The 26,090-nt window shown below is 41.0% G+C and overlaps 1 protein-coding gene and 1 long non-coding RNA gene across 2 annotated transcripts in view; one reads left to right on the forward strand and one right to left on the reverse strand.

Annotated features, from left to right (window-relative positions):
• The window catches only part of LOC104849257 (RNA polymerase II subunit A C-terminal domain phosphatase), a 74,425-nt gene that overhangs the window by 35,680 nt on the left and 12,655 nt on the right, over positions 1-26,090 (reverse strand). The window contains exons 2-10 of the mRNA XM_033757425.1: positions 20,552-20,635; positions 19,673-19,766; positions 18,311-18,439; positions 14,125-14,275; positions 7,273-7,363; positions 5,200-5,366; positions 3,421-4,458; positions 1,449-1,590; positions 58-267 (exon numbers count right to left, since the gene is read on the reverse strand). Coding sequence (XP_033613316.1) covers positions 58-267; positions 1,449-1,590; positions 3,421-4,458; positions 5,200-5,366; positions 7,273-7,363; positions 14,125-14,275; positions 18,311-18,439; positions 19,673-19,766; positions 20,552-20,592 — 2,063 coding nt within the window. The 5' untranslated portion in view covers positions 20,593-20,635. The remainder of the gene's footprint in view (positions 1-57; positions 268-1,448; positions 1,591-3,420; positions 4,459-5,199; positions 5,367-7,272; positions 7,364-14,124; positions 14,276-18,310; positions 18,440-19,672; positions 19,767-20,551; positions 20,636-26,090) is intronic.
• LOC117283749 lies at positions 2,324-5,255 on the forward strand. The gene is made up of 4 exons (XR_004514776.1): positions 2,324-2,399; positions 2,682-2,771; positions 3,168-3,263; positions 5,184-5,255. It is a non-coding gene; the product is annotated as an uncharacterized LOC117283749 (long non-coding RNA).

A 26,090-nucleotide genomic window follows, 5' to 3' on the forward strand; every position in this document is an offset into this window, starting at 1 on the left:
ACAACTTCAGATGCTGGTTCCTGCCAGCAAAGGAAGCTCTCAGGTGGCACAATATACCTGAAGGAGGTGGGCTCCCTGTGGATAGGCAGGGAACTGGGGGGCCCTGGCACGGAGCCCTGAACACCCATTCTGATGAGCTTTCCAGTGTTGGAATCATAGATTCGGACCTCGGGACCAGGCTGGGCCTTGGGATGGATGGGTGTTGGGTGAAATAAGGCGGTTGGAAGCACGTTCTGCCTGTCAGGAAAAGTTGCTGGACTGTTCTCTCTGTTGGATGAAGAAAATAAGAGCCATGAGAGCAGAACTGGTAACAATGTAGTTTTGGTGGACAAGAACACTGAGAGGGATAAGGGGGAAAAGGATATAGGGGACTAGGAGATAGGGAATATGGGATACAGGAATGCAGGGACACCAGGACAAAGATGGATGTGTTCAGGGACAACCAGTGACTGTCACTGCCCAAAGTTAGACAAAAGCCCCCTCAGTGCCTGACTGAGCTGCTCAGATGGAAAATGTGTACTTCCAAATACCAGGACACGACAATGTACAGAGTAACACAATGGTGCACACTGCAGAAAAATAGTGATTTCTCAATTACCAGCACCTACCAAACCTGCTGTGCAGTGTTGGACCTCCCTGGGAACCAGCCTCCCACTGGGCTGAGTCACTCACCTTTGCTGGATGAGTTTCCTTTCTTTTTATCCTCAGTTACTTTGATATTCACCTGAGCCTAACCCCGATACAAGGCCCAGATTGCTGACAGACTGTTCTCAACAAACATGAGTATTCCTATACTATCTACTTTCTCCCCATGAATACATAAAAGATAGGAATTTCCATTTTTTCTCCTACACCTTCTCTTTTGACTACACAGTTTTGCACATTTACCCCCAAGCTTCTACCCTACCATCCTTTGTTCGAAGATCTGTAATAACCTCTCTGTCCTACGATCTTTAATTCACATAGTATTCTCTGGTGCTAAAAAATCATGCAAACTAAGATACTTTATTAAAAGCCACATTGTGCTTTATTGAAATAAAGAAAAACCGTCCTCCATCATCTCTGGTGTTGATGGCACATTTCTACCATAAGCTCATCTTTGAGTTCACAGGGAGTCACAAGGTCAGTTTGCTGAGTGAAAGGGGCTACAGCAGGGTGCATGGGATGTACCATACCTGCAGGAGTATGTAGCCTCAGTGGCTGGGTGATATAGATCCTGCAGAGACACCCCAGGCCTCAGATTCCCATAAAGCAGGGCTGTCAAGGAGATGAAGTGGAGCAATACACACGAAGGCTTGCCAGTGATGGTCAGGGCCCCAAAGGACCATCATAACCACCAGATGCCCATTTATGCCAGGGCTGCTCAGAGAGCTGGAACCATCCAGGGAGGGAGCATCACAGCATGGACAAGGACCACAAAGCACAGATCCGAGGGCAGAGACACCTACCTGTTTGCCCGGGTATCGTCATCGGCGAGGGGGAAGAGTTGTTCCTCCACCTTGTCCCAGCGCTCCAGGCAGCTCCACAGCCAGTCAGGGCTGACCACATGCAAGTGCCTGCACTCCTGTGCCTGGCGCACCTTCTCTGTGCCTGCAGAGACCACATGTCAGACTGTTCCTGCACCAGGGAAGGGGTTGCCCAAGACACAAACCCAGGGTTAGGGAGGGAACTGTAGGGAGCTGCGTGTGGGGCTATGTGCCACCCCTCAGCACAAAGCCGAGAGGTCAGGCTCCCAGAATACATCTACTGTCATTGGCGTCTTCAGGTCCCAAGCCCTATTAGTGAGATTTCTGTACCAAATCACTTTTTATTATTTTGAATTTTGTTTGTAGACACCACTCAACCCCCACTGTCTCTTGCCTGTACCCCAAGCTACTCTGTCAAAGGATCCATTAGCAGGTCCTGTCAATTGTTCAACTAACTTACACCTGTCCCATTCTCTCCAGCACCACTGCACCAAAGACCTGTGGATTTTCTGGCCCTACTTCGGCCCCTGGTCTGGCTGTGTCCTCCACTTATCACCAGTTTCACCTTCTACCCTTTCTGTACACCCTGAGGGCCTGAGCTGGGGCATTCCTAGCTCCCTAAAGAGTTCTTTTCCGCCTACCTCCTTCCTGGTAACTCCGTTTTGGCTCCAGCTGACCCTGTCATAGGGTCTTCGAATACACACTCTGTACCCTTCACAGTGATCTCTGTGACATGGAGTGGCCAGTCATGACCCTGGTCAGCTAAGTCTTTGGGAGAGTCATTTTCCTTCAGAGGCAAAATCCCTCCACCGCGAGAGGAAGCTATGTCCTAGCTACCTCATGTAAGATCATGAACACAAAAGCAAAAAGAAATGACAGCAACTCTCATCCTTGTCAGCAAGTAGATGTCCACAAGCTTCAGCACCAGGCAAGGTGAGATGAGGGTCAGTACTGGGCAGTTGCTGGACTTCAGAGGTATATATGAAAGTGACTCCAGGATGTACTTCACCTATACGATCTCCATGTTCAGAAGAGAAAATACCTCATGGCCTCTGAGGGGCATGTGGGAGGGTGGACTGAAAAATTGGGTTTTCTCCTAGGACAGAGTATTTGGCTGGGCCCAAAGAGCCTGCCTCTGACTTTGCAGTGCACCTTGAGATGGGTACCTTCCACTGGCCTTTATTCAAATCAAATGCTTTACTGATCATGTGACAGACTGGAACCAGAGTCCACGAAGACCATGCTGGCTCTCCCAGAGACTGGCCAAGAGATTAGTTCACTCAACACAGTGACATGGAGTTCAAGGTAAATATCTGGAAGCCCCAATTCATTCACTGCCTGTAATAGGGGAGAAATAACAGGGCAAACAGAACCTTAGGTGGCTGGGGAATCTTTATTCCGGAAAAATTAAAATTGCTTATGAGCAGCACTTTTTAAAGTAATGAATTTTTTTAAGCAACTGAGAATAATCATGCCTTCAAGACTTGCCCATTACTGAAGGGTTGTTTTACTTGACACATACAATGAGGGGGATTTTACCAAAGAGAGGTGACAAACTATACCCTCTACTTTTCCATCTATAGTCAATTATTCTTTTTACTCCACTTGAACAGTGCATTTGCTTTTCTAACTCAGAGGGTTAGTCCGACTTTTACCTGCCAAACTGAGGTTCTCACTACTCTTCAATCTTAATTTCTCCAGTATAACACTAACATTGAGTCTCCCAGTCCATCTGAAACTCCTGGAGAAGGTGCTAACCCAAGACAGCAAGTGAAAGTGATCATATATGTGCACTCAGTAAGTAGATGTGAAGCAATATAAGAAAGACCAAGAATTTCACCAAAATATAATTATCAATCTATTCTTAAAAGGCCACAGTTCTAGTCTCAAGGACAGAGACCACCGCTGGTCATCTGTGTTCCCATCCACGAAGGCACAGGAGGAGGTTACTTACCAGCCCGTGCCGCAATCACATGGGTGGCCCTGTCACGAGCATCAGGGCTCATTACCAGCTGGGTCAGGACCTTGGCACCTAGGGCTGTGGCATGGTAGTACTCCCGAGTTTTCTCTACTGGAAAGTTCGTTGGATGAAGGCCACTGAATATCACAGTCACGTCCGCCAGAACCTTACTCTTGAGTTCAGGAACTATCTTACGTATATCTGGAGCTTCCTCGAGCTCCTTGTTGAGGTACCTATCATATTTTGTGTAATAATCAGTGTGCACCCGCACAAGGATCTCCTCAAGGTGTATCAGGTGGTCATCATCGTCTGTGTCCTCCTCTTCCTCCTCTACACTCTGGTCCAAGGACTCGCCTGCAGTGATCCCTGACTGCTCGCTGTTCTGTGACTCCGTCTCAGCCTCCTTCTTGTCCACACAGCCATTGCCCAGCCCACAGAGGCCATCTCGCTCACCCTCCTCCTGCACGTCCAGGTCTGGCCCTTTGTTGATTACAGGGACTCCAGCCCCAGACTCTCCAAGGGGCACAGCTCCTGCAAGTTTTCCTCTGCTCGTATCAGGGGTATTTCCCTGCTGCAGTATTCTTGCTCCATCTTGGGTGGCTGGAGCCTTTTCCCGGCCTCTCTTCCCCTCACTTTCCCCATCAAAGATGGAGGAGGACTTCTGACCTTCTGACTCACTGCTTTCACTGTCACTGGACAAGTCAAAATCCAAATCTGTGCCAGAGGTCCCCTGAGGGGGCTGTGCCCCTGGTGAGGTCTCACCACCCTGTTCACAAGATGCCTGGGACTCAGGAATATCTGCCAGCACACAATTGCTGGGGTTGATGGAGGAGGGGGCCTGAGCAGGGGGCCAGGAGTCCCTCTCATCTGCCTTAACAGAAGCCCCTGGCACAACCTCACCACCATTTAGCTCTCGAGCAGGTTTCCCAAGGCCATTGCTCTGCTCCACCCCAGGAATGTGTCTGCCTTCCTCAGGGTCTTTCACAGGTGGAACTTGTTCCAAGACATCAGCATCTTTAGAAGAATGATTTACTAAACATGCATACAAAAGAAAAAGTTACTGTTACCTAATGGCTAAACAACTTTCAAAACTACAGAAGCATTCTTCTCCACTAAGGTTTAAATTATCCATCCTCTAACCTGGCCTTGGGAAACTTAACTCCCAGACAGTAAGCATCTGTTGCTTTTACAACCCTTGCAGGCTGATTTACCAAGTTTGTCCAGGCGATGTTTCCAACACACTTCTGCAAGAAGGCCCTTGGGCCCTACTTTTTCCTTGCCTTGACATCTAAGTTCCATTTTAGTGATTGCAGCAGCAATTGTTTGCCTCAAAATATTTTGGTTTTAAACTAAAGATTATTAGAAATACTTAAAACCAAAATTTTTAAATTTTCTTGATTAGAATTGGGCTCATGTTTGCCTGAAGATGAATGGTTCCTTGCACCCTCCAGGCAGGCACAGCCCAAGGCTCTGTGTTCTGAGGGCAGTTCTTACAAAAGGAGCCACCGCATCTCACATTAAGCTCCCTCTAAGGAAGGAGGTGGCCCATTCCTATGATCATGGCTGTTTAAGGAAAACTGGAATGAAATGCAGAATTCATGTGCATTGATTGAGCTTTTTAGTATTAAGTAAACCCAATTAAATTTAAGTACAAATAAAAACAAAGTGAATCTTGAATTTATGGCAGCCAAAATAGATATAAGAAGTAAAAGCTAAACACTGAACCAAACACTAATTATTTCTTTTTAAATTGTTAGGAAGAAGACTACCCACCTTTCTTTCTCATCTGAGATTCCCGGGACCCAGGGGGTGCATTCACATCACCTGTGCCTGGGAAGTACACATATTTCTTCACAGTTATCAGGTTGGGGGCAAACTTCCAGACATCTTCTCGGTCATCAATAATGCAAACCATTGAGTCTCCACAAGGAAAGAGATTTCTAAAAGTAAAAATGCACAATTTTACACAAGATTGCAATAATCTTTTATTTTGTCGAAGCACAATAGTTCAGGAGTCTCATCCAAAAGTAATGAGCAGAGAGCAAATTCATCAGAAAGATGCAAACTATAAGGAAGGGCTTTTATTTAAGTCATATTTAAACTCTCTTTTTCAGAGAGGAACATTAAAATAATTATACTTTTCTGCATTATTTCTGATTTTCTGTAAAAAAAGGTCAGCAAACTTTTACTTTGTCAATAAATATTTTAGGCTTTCTCAGCCACTGGGTCATAACAACCCTGTGAAGTCTTGTGAACAAATGGGGCTGATCAAGTTCAAGAATATTTTATTTACAAACACAGCCAGATGGCCCAAAGCCTAGGAAAACAGATCCAACTGCACATTTGGCACTTCCTGAGTTGAAGTACAGTGGTATCTGTGCAAGGCACAACACCGATTGCCTGTGCTTCTCTGAGAATGTTCTCTTGAGTTGAACACTCTTATTTTCAAGTAGCTTTCCCCACTAATAAAATCACCAACACTATCTCTTCTTTTGCTCTGATTCATCTACTCTCTGATTCTAACAAGTAAAGAGGTCTATTTCTGAAATAAATACCTCAGATTCTCTTCTTAGTTAATATTAATGTGCACAGGTCTCAAAACTCTGTGGACCCCAATCTAGAAAAATGAAACTTTAGAAAATTGCCTGCATGAGCTGAACCACCAATTCAAAGCTGTTGTTGCCCACGTCTTGGTACAAATTAGTACCATGAAAATATGTTGTACTTAATACAATGTGAGAATCATGGTGACAGCCCTTCCTCAGTGGAAACTAGGAGATTCTTTGTACAGAGTGAGCAGGAAATTTTAGAGGATATAAATCAGTCCTTAAAGGAGAGGGAAGGAGCCAGTCTTGTCATAAAAACTTAGAATAGATAATAGGAAGGGGCGGAGAGCTGGTGGAAAAAGTAGAAACAGCCAGAAATATGGACCATATGACCATTTAATTTAGGATTTTTATAAATTATTAGTAGGATGAACAGCATGTGAGCTTCTCAGAAATTATGCCAGTGCCGGTATTTTTCTTTACACTTAAACTCTAGGCTCAGAAACAGCCGAGCTTATGTGTAGCCAAGACTGTGAAGTCAATATGGTTGTAGTGCTGCTTCAAACATGTCAAGCCCCCTCCCTAAACCACTGTAGCCTGGGTTTCCGCTCCCCAAAAGTGTAGTCTCCAAGTTCACCAGGAGCCCCAATGTTCTATAGATATTTAAAGGAAAGAAGGCAATGACTTTACAACTAGACTATTATGGGAAATTCACTTAATGCTTCTTGCCTCTGCATTTGCCTTTCAACAAGAGGCCTCTGAAATCTAAGGCCTCACTGCTGGCCTGAGTGGTGAAGTCAAAAGTACAGAAGGTAAAATAGATGCAAAGGCAAGTGCTAACATGGAAGTTGTGCTGTCCACACAGAGGCTGGGCAGGATGGAGCACAACACCACCCCTGGCAGAAGAAACATTTGGAGAGCAGCTCTGCAAATGGTTGGGCAAGGCTGAGACAGGTAGGCAGGGCAAAGAGTACAGACGTATGACCCAGTGGTTTGAAGCTTCAGCACCTGGGGCCTGACCCAAGCAGGAGAGTTTGGGTTAGGAAAAAAAAAAAAAAAAAAAAACTTTGTATGTATTAATTAAATTTTGGTGGTATGGGGGATTGAACCCAAAGCCTCATATGTACTAGGCAAAAAGACAAAATTTTTAAGTATGCTGAGAGTAACAATGGAAACTGGAGAGACAGGTTAAATTCTTAGGAAATGTTATATACAGAATTATCACTCTAATTCTTAAAATGCAATTTCTTGAGTGGGAAGTAAACAGTGAACTGTCTTACTGATGAACTCATGAACATACTTAAGGTTTCCTGTTTTAGAAAACGGGTCAATACATTCATCCCGTGACAATATTCGATGAGAAAAAAGCTTCTTTTCAGGGTCTAAAAAGCCTGTAAAAAGAAAACAAAATAAAGGTTGTACCTCTGAGATGCATTATGACCATCGAGTACACAGTGCCACTGACAGTGTTTCTGCACAGCAGCAGACCTGGGACACAACTCTCATGCATACCTCACGCCCTTTCCGGCAAAGACCCACTCACTTAGGCTTTTATCTTTCCTGTAGCTTGGAACTTGTCAAACTGAATCACAGTTATGTCCATGATGACCTTAATTTGAAATAATTTGTAATAGGCTACTGAACTGCCTAAGCTAAACAGCTAAAATACAATTATACAAGGTACTTCTTCAATACAGCAAGAAAATCATATTCTATCTCAGTAAATGATGCCTTCACTTTACATGGTCTGGGTGCTTTACTGCATTATTTTGCATCATGCCCAATACAACCTTCCCTAGCATGAGGTTGGTGACACACTGCTGTTAGATGTAATTTAAGACATTTAACAACAGTTAACAGATAAAACATTAGGAAGGATTCTTTCTCTCAAACTATGCTAGCAGAATTATATAGTCTTCTCCTCTTGTCTGCAGGGCATATATGTTACAGGACCCTGTGTGGATGCCTAAACACTTGGTTAGTATTTAACCATATGAATCAAACCATACACATTTCTTCCTAAACACACTTTGCTATTCTAATATTTAATTTATAAATTAGGCACTGTTAAGATTAACAGTGGTAATAATAAAATCAAACTGTAACAATATACGGAAATAAAATAGGTGAATATGGTCTCTTTCAAAATATCTTATCATAGCGAGGGATGGTGGTGCACACATGTAATCCCAGCACTGAGAAGCTGAGGCAGGAGGAGCACAAGTTCAAGACCAACCTGGCAGTTCAGCGAGATATTGTCTTACATTAAAAGGGGGGGGGCTGGAAACTCAGCTCAGTATAAAGGTGCAGTACCATAAAACAAAACAAAGCAAAAACACCCCTCATAGTGTACTATTCTCCCTGCTTTTGTTGATAATGATTATGATGAGATGACATTGAAAGGGAGCACTTTTAGCTTCTCTTTGGCATATCTGATTGCCACTACTTTTGGGTTGATCTCAGTGATCCAAGACATGGGGTGGGAAATATATACAGCATGAAAATACCGAATAAAGGGATGATCCACATCCTGGAAAAGAAAGTATAAAATTTTATGATACCAGTTAGAATGGCACACAATTTAAAACACATGAACTGTTGATTTTTGGAATTATATATTTAATATTTTCAGACTTCAGATGACCAAGATTAAATGAAACCACATGAGTCAGTACAGTAATATTCTCTTTTCTACAGAAAGAAAAACTGTAGATAAAGGAGGACTATGGGACTGACTCACATATAGTGAAGTTAAAATACACAGGAAAGTCAGTCCAATAAGTTCCTACTATTATACACCCTATTGTAGTGCTGGTAAATTTAGGCACAGTCAAGAAAACTTGCCTGATAGAATCAACTGAGAATAATAATGTTCTTTATATCACATACTAACCAGCTAGTCATATTAAAGTATCTCCTTGTACTATACTGGACATCCTACATTTTGCATGACAGTTATTGTGAGTTTAATTTTTAAAAATTAATTTTCAAAAGAGATTGAAGTTCTCAATAATGATGTGTTATCTACTTGAACTTGGTGAAGGTAATAAAACAACACTATCTGCAAAAACACATCTTCCATTTCAAAAGTGACTACTGCAACAAGTCAGGCAGAGATTTCTTGGGATTACCTTTATTCTGGGCTTCCTGATCTATAAATTAAATTCCTCTGAACTTAAAGCCTACTGGATTACCCTCATAAAGTTATAAAGTTTTAAATTTAATTACAAGTGTCCATTGTATGGAAAAAAATAAGTTACTTTTACTTAATTTATAAGAATCCTAGAATATATAATATTTTCAGATAATTTATTTGGATGGTAAAATATACTGGAGGTATCAAGTTCAATATAAATAGAACAATTTAATTTTGCCAGCCAAATGAAAAATCTAGAGGGAAATCCATTATAATCAAAAAGTCTCAAAATGAAATGCTTCCATCACACATTACAGAGGGGGCTGAGAGCATCAATCAAACACAAACTAGGAACAGGAAGTTAATGTACTATAAGGCATAAGACAAGTGTCCTAGGCTCCTTGTTCATTTTACACAGCTGAATTTAACATGACTTGAGGTTCCACAACAAATGTGAGAATGAACAGGGCACACAATATTCTCCTGAGAAGCTGAGAGCTGAGAGAGTGATAAACATGATGTGCCATTTCCATCCACCATGATATGCAATGAAAACAGACAGACTATTGGGACAAGAGAGGAAGGTAATCCAGAGGTGACACTGATTTTGGTTCTGCCACTAAAAGCACCTTCCCTATGTCTCTCTTTAGCAGTTTTAGGTAAAAACTACAGGTGAACCAGACATCTTAGAAAACTTCTTTATTTTCCTTTTTAGCAGTATTGGTGATTGAACCACAGGCTTTCACACTGAGTTACATTCTCTAGCCCTTGTCATTTTTATTTTGAGACAAGAACTCACTAAATTGCCCAAGCTGAGCTCAAATCTGTAATCCTACAGCTTCAGCCTCCTAAAGTGCTGGGATCACAGGCATTTTTTTTTTCTTTTTTTTTTTTGGAACTGTGGTTAGAACTCAGGACCTTGCACCTGCGAGGCAGGCACAGTGCCACTGAGCTAAATCCCTAGTCCACAGGCATGTGTTTTTAAACCCAAACTAACAATATGACTCATGATTTCCAAAGACAGACATTTCAAGTTAAAATTTCATCCCACTGTCTACCAAAGTGCATCTCTTACTTTTTTTTTTGGTATCAGGGATCAAACTCGGAACCTTGTGCTTGCGAGGCATGCAGTGGAACCACTGAGCTAAATCCCTGACCCTTGTCTATCTTAGTAACACATACCCAGCCCTATATGAACCTCTGCTTTCTTTTTATTTTGGTACTGGGGATTGAACTTGGGTCCTTGCACTTGCAAGGCAGGCCACCAAACTGCTGAGCTAAATCCCTGGCCCTGAACCTCTGTTTTCAACACTGCCTTTCAGGTGACCACTCTTTGTGCCTGCCCACACCACTGGTGCTGTGCTGTCTTCTGGGAAGGTGTCTTTATGCTGATCATCTATAGATGCTTCAAATTCAGCACTGACAGGTTTCAGCTCTTTTGCACCATGGATTCCTTAGCATTTCATTAACAGAAAACATTTGCTCTTTGTTTGTTTGTTTGCTGCATGAATGCTAACCAAGAGCTCTAGAACTATTATAACCTCAGCCTTGTTTTGGTTTTAGCTTGCTAAATTGCTTAGGCTGGCTTTGAATTTGTGATCCTCCTTCCACACCCACCACACCCGCTAACTGCAAGTACAGGTGTGTGATACATCACCCAGCCAACACTTGCTCTTACAAAAGAAATGGGTATCACCCTATAAAAACTGAGGCCACCCAATGGCTAGACCTAAAATTTGGTACTAGTCTGTACAATAAGGGAAATGAAAAATACCCCAAACTAAACATGTCTATGCTAATTATACATAAAGTACACATTCTATGCAAACAGAAACTTGAAAAACTAAAGATATGATAAAAGAGGGAGCTCAATTGTGGAAACTGTTCTCACTTGTAAGTACACAATCTGACTAAGATAATGTTCATAATTCCTCTCAGCTATAAAATGCTGTAATCACCAACTTCTTAAATCCCAACTCAGCCAAAGTTCCACCTTTTCTGTGCCTGGCTCGGAGCCATTCTGGATCAGTCTGCAAAGCAGGTATTCTGAGGCCCAAATCCTCTGGATGTGCACTGTATGATGGCATCAACCAGCTCTAGTGGGCAGCCATAAAACACAATCCTTCTTGAGTGCTGCTGGATATGGTGTGCTGGTATTCTGGGTGAGTTTTTGCATCTATATTCACAGGGATATGTGCCTGCAGGCTTCTTTTGATATCACTGTCTCATTTTGACCAACATTCTTTGGATATATTGGAATACTGGGATTTTAATGCAGAAAGCACAGCTAGAAGTGTAGCAAGCACATCTGAAGGGGTGGCATGGTGCTCAACAAGCGGCAGCAGCCTCACTGAAAGACTTGCTTCCCATAGTTTCAGGAGCTAAGAACTCTCAGCAGGCTCCTGCACCACAGCCTGCTACATAAACAGACAGAACAGAAGCTCTGCTTAAGCTGTAAATAATGCCCAGGCTTCTTCCCTCCAGCTTCCAGGCTGATGAAGATGCAGGATGTTCTTTCCACCTGCTTGGCCTTCACCATACTGGAGCCTTGTTAAGGTGGGTTAACAGATGCAGTGTCACATGCTCTGTAGTTCAGAGGGACTGAAACAAGGGTGTGACTCAGCTGAAATCCACTGATGCGGCTGTACATATCCAAACTTCCTTATCATCACACCTGATCCTCCCCTTGGCTCATTCTGTGGCTACCTGCTTAGATCAATAAACTAAGATGATGCCCCCCAGAGGATAACTCTAGGACATGTGCAATAACTGTTCTAAATATAAAAAACAAATAAGGAGACCCAAAAGAATCCATGTAAGAAACATCTGCATTGCTACTAGAAAAAGGTACAAGGCATAGGAGAGAAGAAGAAAAACCACCAACACACTCAACCTCTCCAAGAATTGCTCAAGCATGTTATTGGGTTAACATCACTTGGAGTGGGCCCATGAAGTGCCACACACAGAGGAAACCAAACTAAGCCTTTCCAAGAAGGAAGCTCTGTAGCATGTAATGAAACAATTTTGGTTTTACGAACTCATTCAGTGGAACCCCCCCCCAACAAAGACACTCATGTTTGACTTTGAATGCATGTTTTTCATATGATGAAAGAGCAAAATGAAAATAACTGTTCAAGAAGTTATACTATGTAATAACATCAGCTGCTAGATGTTTGAGACAGAATAATAAATCCTTAGTGATATAACCTCAGGTGAAAAGAATACATCCAAATATACATCTATGCGTCACTTCACACACACACACACACACACACACACACAATATTAAGACAAACTACATAAGATTGTGCAAAAAAAGAGAAAAAGGAATACATGAGGATATGTTGACTGAAATAATTTTATAATTTTTAACCTTTACATGACATTTTAAATTTAAAAACAAAAGCACCAGAGAGCTCTCATAACTGAGATGCCTTCTTTATCACACTCTGCTGATGTCTGCCCTAGTCATCTAACCAAGTTGGAACTCTGTGGCTGTTTTCCTACAATTCAGTATCTAGAGAGGCATGGTTCTAGATGGAAGGCTAACAGCCTGGGTCTGAGATTCACATCCGTAAGGATTTTCATATGTGGTATCTTAGCCTGTTTGGACTATCACAGCAAAATAACAAAACTGGGAGTTTACAACACAGGAATTTGGCTCTCACAGCTCAGGGTCGAGGCACTGGCAGACCAGTGACTGGCAGAGGCTGTTCTCCTTGGTGATGACTTTTCACCATGACCTCACAGGGTGGAGGAGAAGTACTGGCTCCCTGTGGTCTCCCCTTTAGAAAAGCACTCATCTCATTCTCAAAGACAAATCCTTATGACCAAATAACCTCCCAAGTTCACCGCCCAGCATTCTCATGTTTCTGCTTAGGTTTTCATATGCATTTAAACCATAGCAGGGGTTATCTGTTCATGTTTGATAACGTCCTATTACATAGATCTTCAAGTCACATATTTCAGACAGCTATGTAATGGTCATAATATTAAAGACAAAACACACTAAATTTAAGTTGCAAAATGAATTAATTTAAATTTGCTGCTTATGTCTTCTGATTAATATTGTATCTGTGTAGGCTCATCAATAATAACAAATGTGCCACACATGTGGGGATGCTGATAGTGAAGGAGGCAGTAGGTGTGCAGGGACAGGGGTATATGTGAAGCCTTTGTACTTTCTGTTCAATTGCCGGGAATCTAAAGCTGCATTCAAAAAAAAAAAGTCTATTAGGGCTGGAGATTTAGTTCAGTGGTTCCGCCACCTGCCTCACAACTGCAAGGTGCAGAGTTCAGTCCCTGGTACCAAAAAAAAAAACAAAAAACAATCTATTAAATTTCTTTTTTCTACAAAGGTACTAAATATTGAAGAGAGACTTGAAATTCACCTCTCTGTCAACAAAAGCAGATGACAATCTGTACAGACTTTTGAATTTTTAAGTACTGCAAATGGCACACAAGCACTATGTCCACATTGCAATGCAGAGGGCAGATCTTCAGTGGATTAGAGGGAAACTTGCAGCTGCTCTGTTCCCTACACTGAGGCTCCAGATAGCTCCGCCACCTACTGGGCACCACAGGCTATTACAAGGCTCTCTGTCCAGATGGAAAAGACAGCACACCAGCTCAAGTTTAGCCAAGACATCAGAGAAGCAACTGTCATGTGAAAACACCCAAGCAACAGGGTTTCAAAGCCATTTTAAGTAGTGAAGAATATACTTTTTTAAAGTATACTCCTAAAAAAGAAAAAGTATGATTCTATCTCTCCATATACCTGCAGTCTTGACAGACCTTTAAACTGGCCCACACAGATGCACTTGCCCAGAGAACAGTGGTTAGCCCACAGGGCTGCAAATGGCTAAATTTTCACCTACTCATTCCCTGTCAACTGTCAACTCTAGGACTGGGCTTCTGTATTATTGTTTCCTCATCTTTAAGAAAACAAAACCCAGTTCCCCTGTACTCAGGCGCTCACAATCTAGATACTTCAAGATTTCTAGGCAGTGAACTGACCTGCGATGGTATGTGCATATAGCCGGCTGCCAAAAGTGAAGACATGCAGCTCATACAGTTTGGCAATCTTCTCCAAGAAGTCCTTGCAGTGAGGATGCAGCCGGGTGTGCAGCATTGGCTCACCCCGGCCCAGCTGGAAGTGAAAAATGCCCTGAAAAGAATAGGCAATGACGTGAGAAGAGAAGGCCCCAGGGAGCACTGCCCAGGTAGCACCTGAGACCACTGAGTCCACAGCAGAAGTCTAGAGATGCACATGGGGACAGCGAACTCTCATAAGAAGCCAGTCTATAGTACCTGAAACCCGCTGAGCAAAAAACTTTCCACACACTCTGAGAGATGCGTCAATACCCCAATGACTGACAATGTGAACTACCCGTGTAATAATGATAATCACCTACAGCAGCTACCTATGATGACTCCCCCTATAGCTACAGTAACTAGGCATAATTACTACCTGCTATAACTACCTGCTGTAACTACTCCTGATAAATGACAACTACCTACAGTAAATACCTATGCTAACTATTCCTAACAACTAACTACAATAACTACCAATGTTAACTACCCATGCTCATGACAAGCACCTACAATAACTACTTATAACTAGCCTTCATAACTACAATAGCCACTCATGATAACTACCCACTACAACTATCTACAACTACCCCTCAAACCTATAATAACTATACTATTAGCTACCCGTGAAGAGAACAACAGATGACTTGAAATAGATTTCCTCATAATGCATTAATGGTGAAACTTCAGCTGCTTATGAGGGTAAATCATACTCTCAGGTGACTTTAAGACAGCTTTATAAGCTTATAAATACAACACATAAACTGAGATAATATTCTAGACTATCTCTTGTAGGCAGATGAAATTAGTAATACCAATAAGCTCACAGGATTAATGTGTAAAGAAGTCTCCCTTTTTTTTACAGAGTTAAACTATGGTTTGCTTAATCTTGCTTATCATCTTCCAAGTAAAAATATTTACTTTTAACAACTTAAAAAAATAAACTACATAGGGCCAAGTAAATTTTTGACTATATCTAATTAATCACACTGCTAGTGGGGAAGCTATTTGGTTAAAGATTAAGGACTGTGAAATTTAAATAACAGCTCTTACTCTCAACAGCAAAAAGTCCAATAGTAATAATGTAAGCTTTAAAAATACAAGTCTGAAGAATTAAATGGTCCTTCCCCATATGGCCAGCAGGTGTCCAAACTTTAGGAACTGAGCTCTCACTGGGCACCCTAAACCTTGTAATTCTGCTCTCAGTGGCCAGCAAAAGCCATGAGCACAGAAGTAAAGTGGAGGACACCCCCAGTAACCCACCACCTCCCAGATATAAACTAACTCATCAGTGGACTAATCCACTGATTAGTATTACACCCCATGATCTATTCACCTCCCCAAAGACCTACCTATGAATGCATGAGGCTTTGGGGGTTACATCTAGATATAACCATAACAGAAGTACATTGGGATTTTGTTGCAGCTGAACTATTCCAGGCATTCTACGGCAAAAAGGTATAGATGAAATATAGTTGGCCAATGAATACCTGAAAAAAATGTTCAACATTGCTGGCCATTCAAGAAATGCAAATTAAAACATTAAGATTTCATCTCACCCCACAAAGAATGGCTATCATCAACAAATCAACCAATAATGAATGCTGGTCAGGCTGTGGGGAGAAAGGAGCACTTCACTGTTGGTGGGAGTGTAAACTGATACAACCACTAAGGAAATCAGTGTGCAGATTCCTCAAAAATCTAAAAATAGAATTTTTTTCTATTTGACCCAGCTATACCCCTTTTACAGATCTTCCCCCAAAAGTTAAAAATATCATATCACTGTAAAGTATGTATACCTATGTGTATAGCAGTACAATTCATAACAGCTAAATCTTGGAAACAGCTTTTATGCCTATCAACAGATAAAGAGATAAAGAAAATGTGGTATTATCAGAATACTACTCTGCTATAAAGAAAGATAAATGGGACAGTTGAGACCACAATGTTAAGCGAAGCAAATCAGACACACAACTCTAAACATCACATGGTTTCCCTTATATGAAAAAGTTAATATATAAATAAAGTATGAAATAGAAGACAGATAATAGGAATAGAAAGAGGAAAAAAGTAATTGTATTCTTAAGTACATATGTTTCTATTGTTATTGTCTAGTTGCACTGCAGTAAAGATGTGAGCGCTCACTCTGCAGGATTCCCATTTCTTTGGCTATGTTAATGTCTGTACTGTTACTCTAAGTATGGGCTATTTGGGTGAATATTTCTTGCAATTTTGAGAAGGCTGTGTGCTCTTCAGTTTTTGCATACAGTGTGGTACTCCACTTAAGGCAGTATGTTGGTGATGTTGACTGTTCCATTGAAGATTTTTGTACATTTTTTGGTTATCAATTACTGAGGGAGGTGTCTTGAAATTTTCAGTGATATTTGTGAACCTATGGTTTTTCCTTTGGTTTCATGTTTTTGCCTTATGTGCTTGGCTTCTTTGTTTAGTGAAATATGTGTTAAGAACTATCAGTTCTTGTTGGAGAACTGCCTTTTATATCACTACATGATCACTGTAATCCTTGTTTTGAGGTACAAGTGAATATGTCAAATTAATATAGTCCCAGTATATTTTATTAAGTCAATGCTAGACTAGTGTATTTACTTGCATAACTTTACTTGATCTGTGTTTATGTTTACCTTAATTTTGTTATGTTTGCTCAAATACCTGTATACTTTTTAATTGATAAAAAAAAGGCACTTTATTAAAAAAACAAAAACAAAACAAAAGAAGTGGAGGACACCTTGGAAACTACTGGTATTAGTGGAGGACTGCTCATTCCTAAACCATTCCACGCAGAGAGAACATTATCTTCTGAATCCACCCCCTCCGCTACGTGAGAATTCATTCAAACTGTCTTATAAGACTAATTCAAAATGCCCAACTTCAAAGTCACAACATAAAAAATAACTATGGCAACACGTGCTGGTATATACACGTGCAAAGTGTGTGTGCTCTTCAAAACATTTACTACAGAGAGTAGTTGGCACGGATGAAATATCTGAAAATATTTAATAACTACTTATACCGCACAAAATACAGCTTATTTCTGGGTAAATCCCATGATATACAAAATAACTAAAAAATATAAAATTCATTGTGGAGATGGAATTCCAGCCATAAACTCAAGCTCAATCTCCAAAGAACACTAAAAATTGAAGATAACCTGGTCTATTTATTAATTTATTAATTTATTAAACAAGTCATTGACTTGTTTTTACCAAACCTCTCCATGGTACAATTATACCCCTGGCAGTTTAGTGGCGAGGGACCCTTGTTCTGTGATGGACCCTCTGCTGGGCTATGTGGTCTGTCTTCTACTGTCTTCCTGACTTTATACCTGGCCATAACAAGGCTTAGTCCTCTTCTGTCAAAGAACACCTGAAAGGCAGTATTAACACCTCTGTATTCTGAGAACTCAAGACCTAAAATAAGAGCTTGCATGTTATCTGTTCAACAGCTAACATTTTAAAAATGTGGTAACTTTAACACTGGTGATGGCATATGCAATAGAGGCCTGCAGGTGAACTGCCTATAAGAGGCATCAAAATCCTTTCATTCGACTTTGTGGCTCTATTCCTAGGAAGCAACTGGACTAAAGGAAAGTTTTACACAGCTCATATTTTCCTGGAGAATTGCTACCCAGAGAATCCCACTTTGGTCTCCTGCCCAGGTTCTCTAAAGCAGAGTCCTAGGTATCCTGACCCTGATATCCAGTAATTCAAGGCACCCCAAACCAACGATTTTCCCAAAACTGCTCCTCCAATGACAATCCTCATGCAACTACTCTACTGTCCTCAAAGATCTCCAAATCTTTACTCTCCAGCTGACACCAGCATGTGGGGACTTGCACACAAAACCTCTCCATATTACTATTACATCTCTGGCAAATGCTAATAGTGACAGCACATTTACGCTGCCACCTGGAGTGGCCCAGATGCAGTGGCTATCTGACCTAAGGTCATATGTATGACTAACCAGTCTGTTCCCCCCAAACAGGCAGACCAATGGTAACCAATGTTAAAAACAAGACAATGCCCTTTCAAATCGAAAGATAAAATGTAGAGCATTTGGGAGAGCCATCTTGGGTATGGCTGGCAAAACTCACTTTGTTTGACATCTGTGGACAGTGCTGCTCTGTTGTGTGGATTAGAGTCTGGTCCAAATCAACCATGAGGACCAGTTTTCTGTTTCGATGTAGTCGTTGCTGATCTTCCTTTCCTAGTTTTTCGGCTTGCTGGAGTTAAAAAGAAAAAAACAGAAAATAAAGATGACAAAGGCAGGACTGTCCTCAGAGAAAGGGCCTTGGCTGGACCTCTCACAGAGGGCTTGACGTAACTCATTAAATAAAACACAGCAGGGTGAGCAACGCATTAAGTTTCTCCATTTAATTGGCATTGAGTTATCTATGGACAAATTCCTGGTCTGGATTAGCACAGACAGAAGAACTTCTGCCATACTCCTAAAAGGAAGTATGCAGGAAGTCTAACAGTTCTGCCATGGAAAGAGAAATGGAGAATACTTTTCTCTTTTTAATTGTAAACTTCTTGGCTTTGATTACATACACACATATTTATATTTGTTTAAAGATCAGTAATTCAGAAAAACCAGAAGTATGTATTTGGTATTGTCTTTCCTACAACAAAATAGACTAGTTAGAACAGATCATTTAAAAGCAGAAATCTAATAAAACACTGAAAAATGTTTCCCCTACTTATAAAGATACAACTCTGAAGATTATGGAATTGTTACAAAACCTGGTTTTTAGTGTGGCACACCCCACGCTTGCCACAGGCACACAAACCTTAACCTATGGAAATGTGAGCTGTCTGAGTAACTCCTGAAATACCAAAAAAAAAAAAAGTAGATACTTAAAATAGTACCCAAGTTCTACTTTCTAGATGGTCCCTTACCTCCCAATTCTGCACATAGGACCTGCTGCTCCACTGCTTGTGGCCAGTGGCAATGCAGATGTCACCTGGGATCCTGTGTCTACTTGCTCTCCACAGTAGCCTGAGCCACAGCTTCCCACCAGTACCAATAACAATGGAGGCTGCTGGGCAGCCCAAGAGCACCGTTGTCCTCACCTCTCACTCTCTCACTGGTCCCCACCTGTCTCTGCTCTCCTTGCCAGCCTGCCCTGCACACACCCTTGGTGCACTATTACCTCCACAGTGTTCTGTGTCTAGATGTCTATCACAGTCCCTTCTGCTAGAATCTAGCTTGAGGAAACAGGCTGAGCTGGTGGGTGTGTTGCCCCACATGAGTGGAACAGCTGCAGAGTCTCTAGAGGTGCTCATGCAGGAAGACTTGCTTGTAAAGGAAAAGTAAAAACAGAACCAGTGCAGCCTTCCACTTCTCAGGAGGGCAACACCTTGTACCCACTAAATAAGAGATGTTTCAGAAATGACAATTACAGATGGGTGTCCCACAGTCCCCTACACAGCCCAGTGCCCCAGTGCCTACTCACCTCAGAGCTCACCATTAACTCTGGCACACTGTGGACCATGGACACAGTTGCTGTAGATAGTGGCATCTGCTGTTTCCCATTCTTACTCTGCAGTCTTTGAATGCAAGAAGATGAGATGAAAAACTAACTGCACTTAATGAATTGTACACAAGAGGCATGTGTTACCATGAGCAACACGACTTCTACGTGCACTATAGGTGACACATACAGCTATCTTAGTATAGAACTCTATTCCATGCGCAACTATGGGAATATCCTTCACAGTCTGAAGATCGGAAAATGTGAAAAACTGAGCTCATGATCACTTTCACAGTCAAGATGCACAGAAGGTGCACAGGGTTAGACTGGCAGTCATGCTCAGTCATACTCAAAATTCTCCATAGAAATAAACTGCAAAGTCACATGGAAACATAAAGAGGCTTGACGTGAAAACACACAGTCCAGAGACAGTCACCCACACTGCTAAACTTACAGAACAGAGAAAATGTTTAGTGTACAGTGGTCACCTGGCCTACAGTGTGGGATAGGAGGGCTGGGTGGTTAGGCACACCACCTTCAGAAGAGGTGCTCCACCTCCACCACAGTGGACCACTGTGGTCCACCCCCGACAAACCCGAATAGGAACAAACCACAAGTACCCCCTAGCATTCTCCTGTCATGCTGGAAAAGAGCACTCAGCAGAAGGCAGGGCTTCAGAAATGGAAGAATAAAGACAGAAAGGACTACTCCTTGGGAAACTAGCCTTACTCAAATGCAGGCAGGGAAGGGTATCTGTCTGCTGAGACAGAGGATGCAGGACTCTCATGGAACCCCACACTGCTTCCCATAACCTACATCACTCCACGAGGGTACTGTGCCCTGCTCCCTCAAGGCACTTACTGGGTTAAGTCCTGGCCACATTCAGCACAAAGGCCCTTCATGACAACTGGGTGGCTACATCCTTCCAATCTCACCAGAAGGGCTCTGCAAAATACAAGGAGAAACAAGTACAAATCAGCAAAGGGCAGGAATTTACAATCTCTCAGGTACATCACATAGAATGAGCAAGGGCAGATGAGTAAGAATAAAACCTGGAGTCTTTGCAGCAGTTCTCCTGACTTATGCACAGCTCCAGACCTGTTCCTTCAGCCCTCCTGGGGTGTATTTGCTTGAGTATAAAATAAAGAATTTTTCACCTGCGAAACAACTTTCAGTTGTATACAGTGGGTTGAAAAAACCAAGAATGTCTAAAATACAATAAATACGTGTATGTTTCTTTTACACTTCTGGTAAAGACCTTATAAAAACTAAAGCTTTGTTCACTAATACAGATCTGTATAATTCCAAAAATGTTAAATTGTTGTTTCCTCCTATACACGATTCTCAGCATAGACAGGCTCATCTACTTTTTCTGTTAAAATTTAATATTCGTTTTTATAGCTATCCAGAATCCTGTTTTACTTTTAATGACTTTAAAAATTTTTTAGTACATTTGCAGTACATGTTTACATTCTTTGTGTGGAGCTGGTATATGAACATAACACATCTAATTCCTTTTTTCATCCTCTTTCATTCCTCCCCTCCCTTACTGGTTTCCCTCTTTCTTCATCTTTTTTTGGGAATCGCATATAAAACTCAGGACCTTGAGTTTGTGAGGCAGGTGTGGTTCCACTGAGCTCAATCCCCGGCCCCTCCCTTCTTGATCGACTTCCAATTTCAGAAAGATTTATCTATTTCCTATTATCTTTTCTTTTGCTCTTTATAATTTGGGTTTCTCATGTAAGAGATCATGTGATATTTAAGCCTATGTGTCTGACCTATTTCGCTAACATTTTTGTCATAAAGTACATATATTTTCCTTCAAATGATTCATGTTTTTCTTTTTTTCTTTTGGTATCAGAGATCAAACTCAGGACCTAGCATTTGTGAGGCAGGTGGCTGAACTACTGGGCTAAATCCCTGGCCTCCAGGTTTATCTTTCTTTATGGCACAACAGTACTTCAATGTGTGTAAACATCACATTTTCTTTATCCATTAATCTGTTGATAGACATAGAGGCTGCTTCTAAGATTCAGCTATTATGAGTTGTGTTACTACAAACATGGGTATGCGTATATCACTGTAATATGTCTTCACCTCTTTTGGGAAGATACTTACAAGAGGGACAGCTGGGTAAAATGGAATTTCTAGTTTTAGTTTTTTTTTTTTGTTTCCACAGGCTTAGTGACTTCTTTTTTTTTTTTTTTCCAGCTTTAACTGAGTTTATTGGTACATTTTAGGGATACAGTACAGTTACATTCATTGTTGGGATCTTGTACCTCTACATGACAAGACTTGATTCTCATTTTTTCCCCTTACCTCTGCCCTCCCTTCACCCCCTTCTCCCCTCCCCATCTACAAACACTTTATTTTCATCTTTTCATTCTCTTACATTTTTTTCTTTTCCCTTTTTTACTCTAGTTTTAGTTTTTTGAGGAATCTCCATACTGATTTCCATAGAGGTTATACTAGTTTATATTCCCATCAACAGTGTAGAAAGGCTTTTTCCTTGTAGCCTCACCAGCATTTGCTATGTGATTTCTTGATGACAGCCATTTTTTCTGGGCTAAAATGGAATCTTAATGTTGTTTTAATGTGCATTTCTCTAATGGCCAGTGATGCTCAGCATTTTTTCAGGTATTTATTGGTCATTTGTATTTCTGTAAAGTATCTATTCATTTTACTTGTCCATTTTTTGATTGGGTCTTTTATTGGGGGGGGTCTGTGCTACTGGCGTTCTGTTCAGAAAGTCCCAGCCTATGCCTATGACTTCAAGAGTTTTACCTATTTTATCTTCCAGCAGGTTGTTTCTATTTTAATATTTAATGCTTTGATTTTTTTTATTTTAGTTCAGCACATGATGAGACATGTGGGTTTATATTCAATCTTCTACAAGGGGATAGCCAGTTTCCAATATCACTTATTAAAAAGCCTATTTTTCCTCCAGAGTATGTTTTTGGCCCCTCTGTCAATGACCAAACAGTTGAATGTGCTTGGGGTTGTTTCTACATCCTTTATTCTGTTTCATGGATCCTCATTTTTTTTTTTTGGTAGCAGGATTGAACTCAGGACCTTGCACTTTTGAGGCAGGTGGCAGCACCACTGATCTAAATGCTTGGCCCCCTCGTGTCTGTTTTTGTACCAGTAGCGTGCTGTTTGTATCACTGTGGGTTTGTAATATAGCTTCAAATCTGGGATTATGACACCTCCCACTTTACTTACCTCATACTACAATATTCTCACTTTTTTTTTCCTCACTATGCAGTTGAGACTGACCTGGAACTCACTATGTAGCCCATGCTGTACTCCAACTCACAGGGATACTCCTGCCTCAGCTTCCTGAGTGCTGGGATTACAGGTGTGCGCCACCACGCCCAGCTATTCTTACTTTTTATATGAACACAAAAACTAGTCTTCTTCACATCCAAACCTTGGTCATCTGGCAGCAGTTTAGGAAAGAGAGGTTATCATGCATAAATCTCAAGCCTGTAAAAATGGGACAGTGGCTTTCATTCAGCATATCAGACAGTCAGTCAGTGCCTCCCTGGGGCCTTGGCCTTGCTGGTCTAGCAAAGACCTCATATTAAAAAAAAAATTCTTTAACCACCAGTTTACAGACATGATAATGATATTTTGTTTGGGAAATATAGTAAGACTTAAGGTGATAAAAATGCTTATTCTTTAACTTATCAAAATATTTTAAAATTAATGATTATAGTTCTGCAATAATCTGCCCAAATGATCACTTAAAACAAAAACTCAAGCAAAGGGTCAGAATCAGATTCTGAATAGAATGAAGACATACTTTAAAAATAAAACACAGAAATCAGATAAGGGCACCTGAAGCCACTGTTCTGAACACACAGCACTATTTAATGAGACTGGCCACAACAAGTGAAGATGCTGAAGTGGGCATCAGCCTCAGAGTACGTCTTTAAATCATGCATCACCTCCAACCTCACCTTCCTTGGTCCATGCTGTTAGAAATCCACAGGAAAGAAAAACAAAAAACAACAAAACCAAAACAGGAAACTATAGAGCCTATTTTGTAAGATTTATGATTAAAGCTCTTGGCACATTGTAGTAACTTCCCTTAATGAAGAATGTCTGTGAAAAGCCACAGCCAGGGCCAAACACCAAGATGAAGGTCTGGAAGCTCCCCCAAATCAATAACCATGCTGTCAACACCCTTGCTCACCTAGAGGCCACCCAGGGAGATGGAAAGAAAAAATAGGAATGTCCCTTTGTGCAGAAGACTGGATTGTCCCCTAGAAAACCCAAAGAGCCTACAAGACCAGACAAGCTCAGCAAGGATACAAGATACAAAATTAAAACATTATATTAATAACCTTCCCATATTCCTATAGAAGCCAAAATTTAAAACACATATATTGTCATGAAGTACATCACACACTGAATTTATGCAGAATATCAAAAACAATGATCCAAGAAATCAAAGGTCTAATTAAGAGGAGTGACTCTGTTCATGGATTAGAAGACACAACACAATAAAAGATATGAGTTCTCCCAAACTGAATATAAGTTTAACGCAATTCCTATAAAAGTCCCAGCAAGGCTTCTATGCAGGCATAGATAAGCTCACTCTAAATTTGACATCAAAGGTGCTGTCCTTTGAATAGGTGAAACCATCCTGAAAATGAACAAAACAAAAGGAATCACTATCTGATTTCAAGACTCACTAGAGAGCTTCAAGAATTGGACGGAGGTGCTGGTGGAGAGCATGTGCAAAACTTACAAAAGTCCCCCCAATGGCTTCAACAAGCAACTCAGCAGAGGAAGGACAGCCTTTTCCTCAAATGTGCTGGTGCTGTTAGAAATCCATAGGCAAGACAAGAAAAAAAGAACTGTGACCCAAGAGTCACACTTACATAAAAATTAACTCAAAACTGCCACCTTGCCTGTGCCTATCCCAAGTCAGTCAATCTCTGTACCCAGGCTCCAGCAAGATGTGACAAGCACCGATGAAGCAGAGAATGGGGGCTGGGATGGGGCTGGCACAGTTCCTACCCACACAGATTTTATTCAAACCAAACAGCTGTTGTGCTACTTTCAAGCAACTCTGCCCAGATCACCTCTGCTATCCCCAAATCAATTACTGACACTACCAAGATGGAAGCAATACCCTGCAGTCCACAGCCAGCCTCCTTGTACTCTTATCTCTCTTCCACATCTGTACTGTTAGACTCAGGCCAAGAAATGACCCTACTTCCCTTAAAAACCTTTTAAACCCAACCCAAATGGCAACTAGAAGTCCAGTGAGGCAAGGAAAAATCGGGTCTGCATGAAATCTAATTCCACAACCTTATTTCAATGACACAGAAAGGTTGAGAATTCCAAATTTGGATGATCTGAAGGATGTATTAAGGGATGATGTGTTAAAGGAGGTATTAAAAAGACATGTTAAGGATGATAAATGTCAATATTAAATCTGCTGGAGTTTTGCGAACAATACAAAGACAGATAATATCCAAAATTCATACTTAATTTTCCCAAAGACATATGGACACTTAACTCTACATTCAAAACAAGAATAAATTTTAGCTAGAAATAAAGAAAGGGGGTATGGAATGGAGATTCAGATTTTATTTGGTTTATTAAATCTTTACAGCCATAAAATGTAATTTAAAAAGCTTCAATGACTTTATGTATATTAGAAGGAACTACTAGGTGTTACTGTGAATTCTCACTGTTTTGTTTTAACAGTACTATACTAATTTAATGCCGACACCCTCTAGATAAAGTTTCATATTGTTAACCTACTGCTGTACTCTGGAAACTGAACTCTTCTTCCCTACTCTGTGGCTTCGGACTTGAGGTTGCTTTTGATTTTTTGTGTAGGAACTAACATGCAGCAGGGCAAATCCAAGCATTCTGAGTAAATCTTATCCTTATAAAAAGTCAAATGATAGGCCTTTCCCACTACCTGTTTTCATTCAACAAAAAACCAGCTTCATTTAGCCATACTGATTCCAAAGAGTCGAGCTGTACTGACCTCAACCAATTTCAAAATTGTTGAATACTCTTTTTGTTTGTTTTCTTTTTTGAGACAGTGTCTCAGTATGTAGTTCAGGCTGGTCTTGAACTCACAATGGAGAACAGGCTGGCCTCAAACTCAAAGCAATCCTCCTGCCTCAGCCTCCCAAGTGCTGGGATTACAGGCGTGCTCCATAACGCCTCGCTGCTGAATACTCTTTTTGACAATTAAAAATACAGTCTGTTTTGTAGATAAAAGTACAATCTTGAAATAGAAAGGCAAATATGCAAAGGAACCAAAACTGTAAATCAACCACTTGGGAAGCAAAGACCAGAAGTTAAATTGAATTAAATTTACAAAAGCTTTTATACTCTCTCTATAAATACTTAAAAAAAAAATATATAT

The sequence above is a fragment of the Fukomys damarensis genome, unplaced genomic scaffold, assembly GCF_012274545.1.
Source record: "Fukomys damarensis isolate Sample0158 unplaced genomic scaffold, DMR_v1.0_HiC HiC_scaffold_30, whole genome shotgun sequence".
Classification (NCBI taxonomy): domain Eukaryota; kingdom Metazoa; phylum Chordata; class Mammalia; order Rodentia; family Bathyergidae; genus Fukomys; species Fukomys damarensis.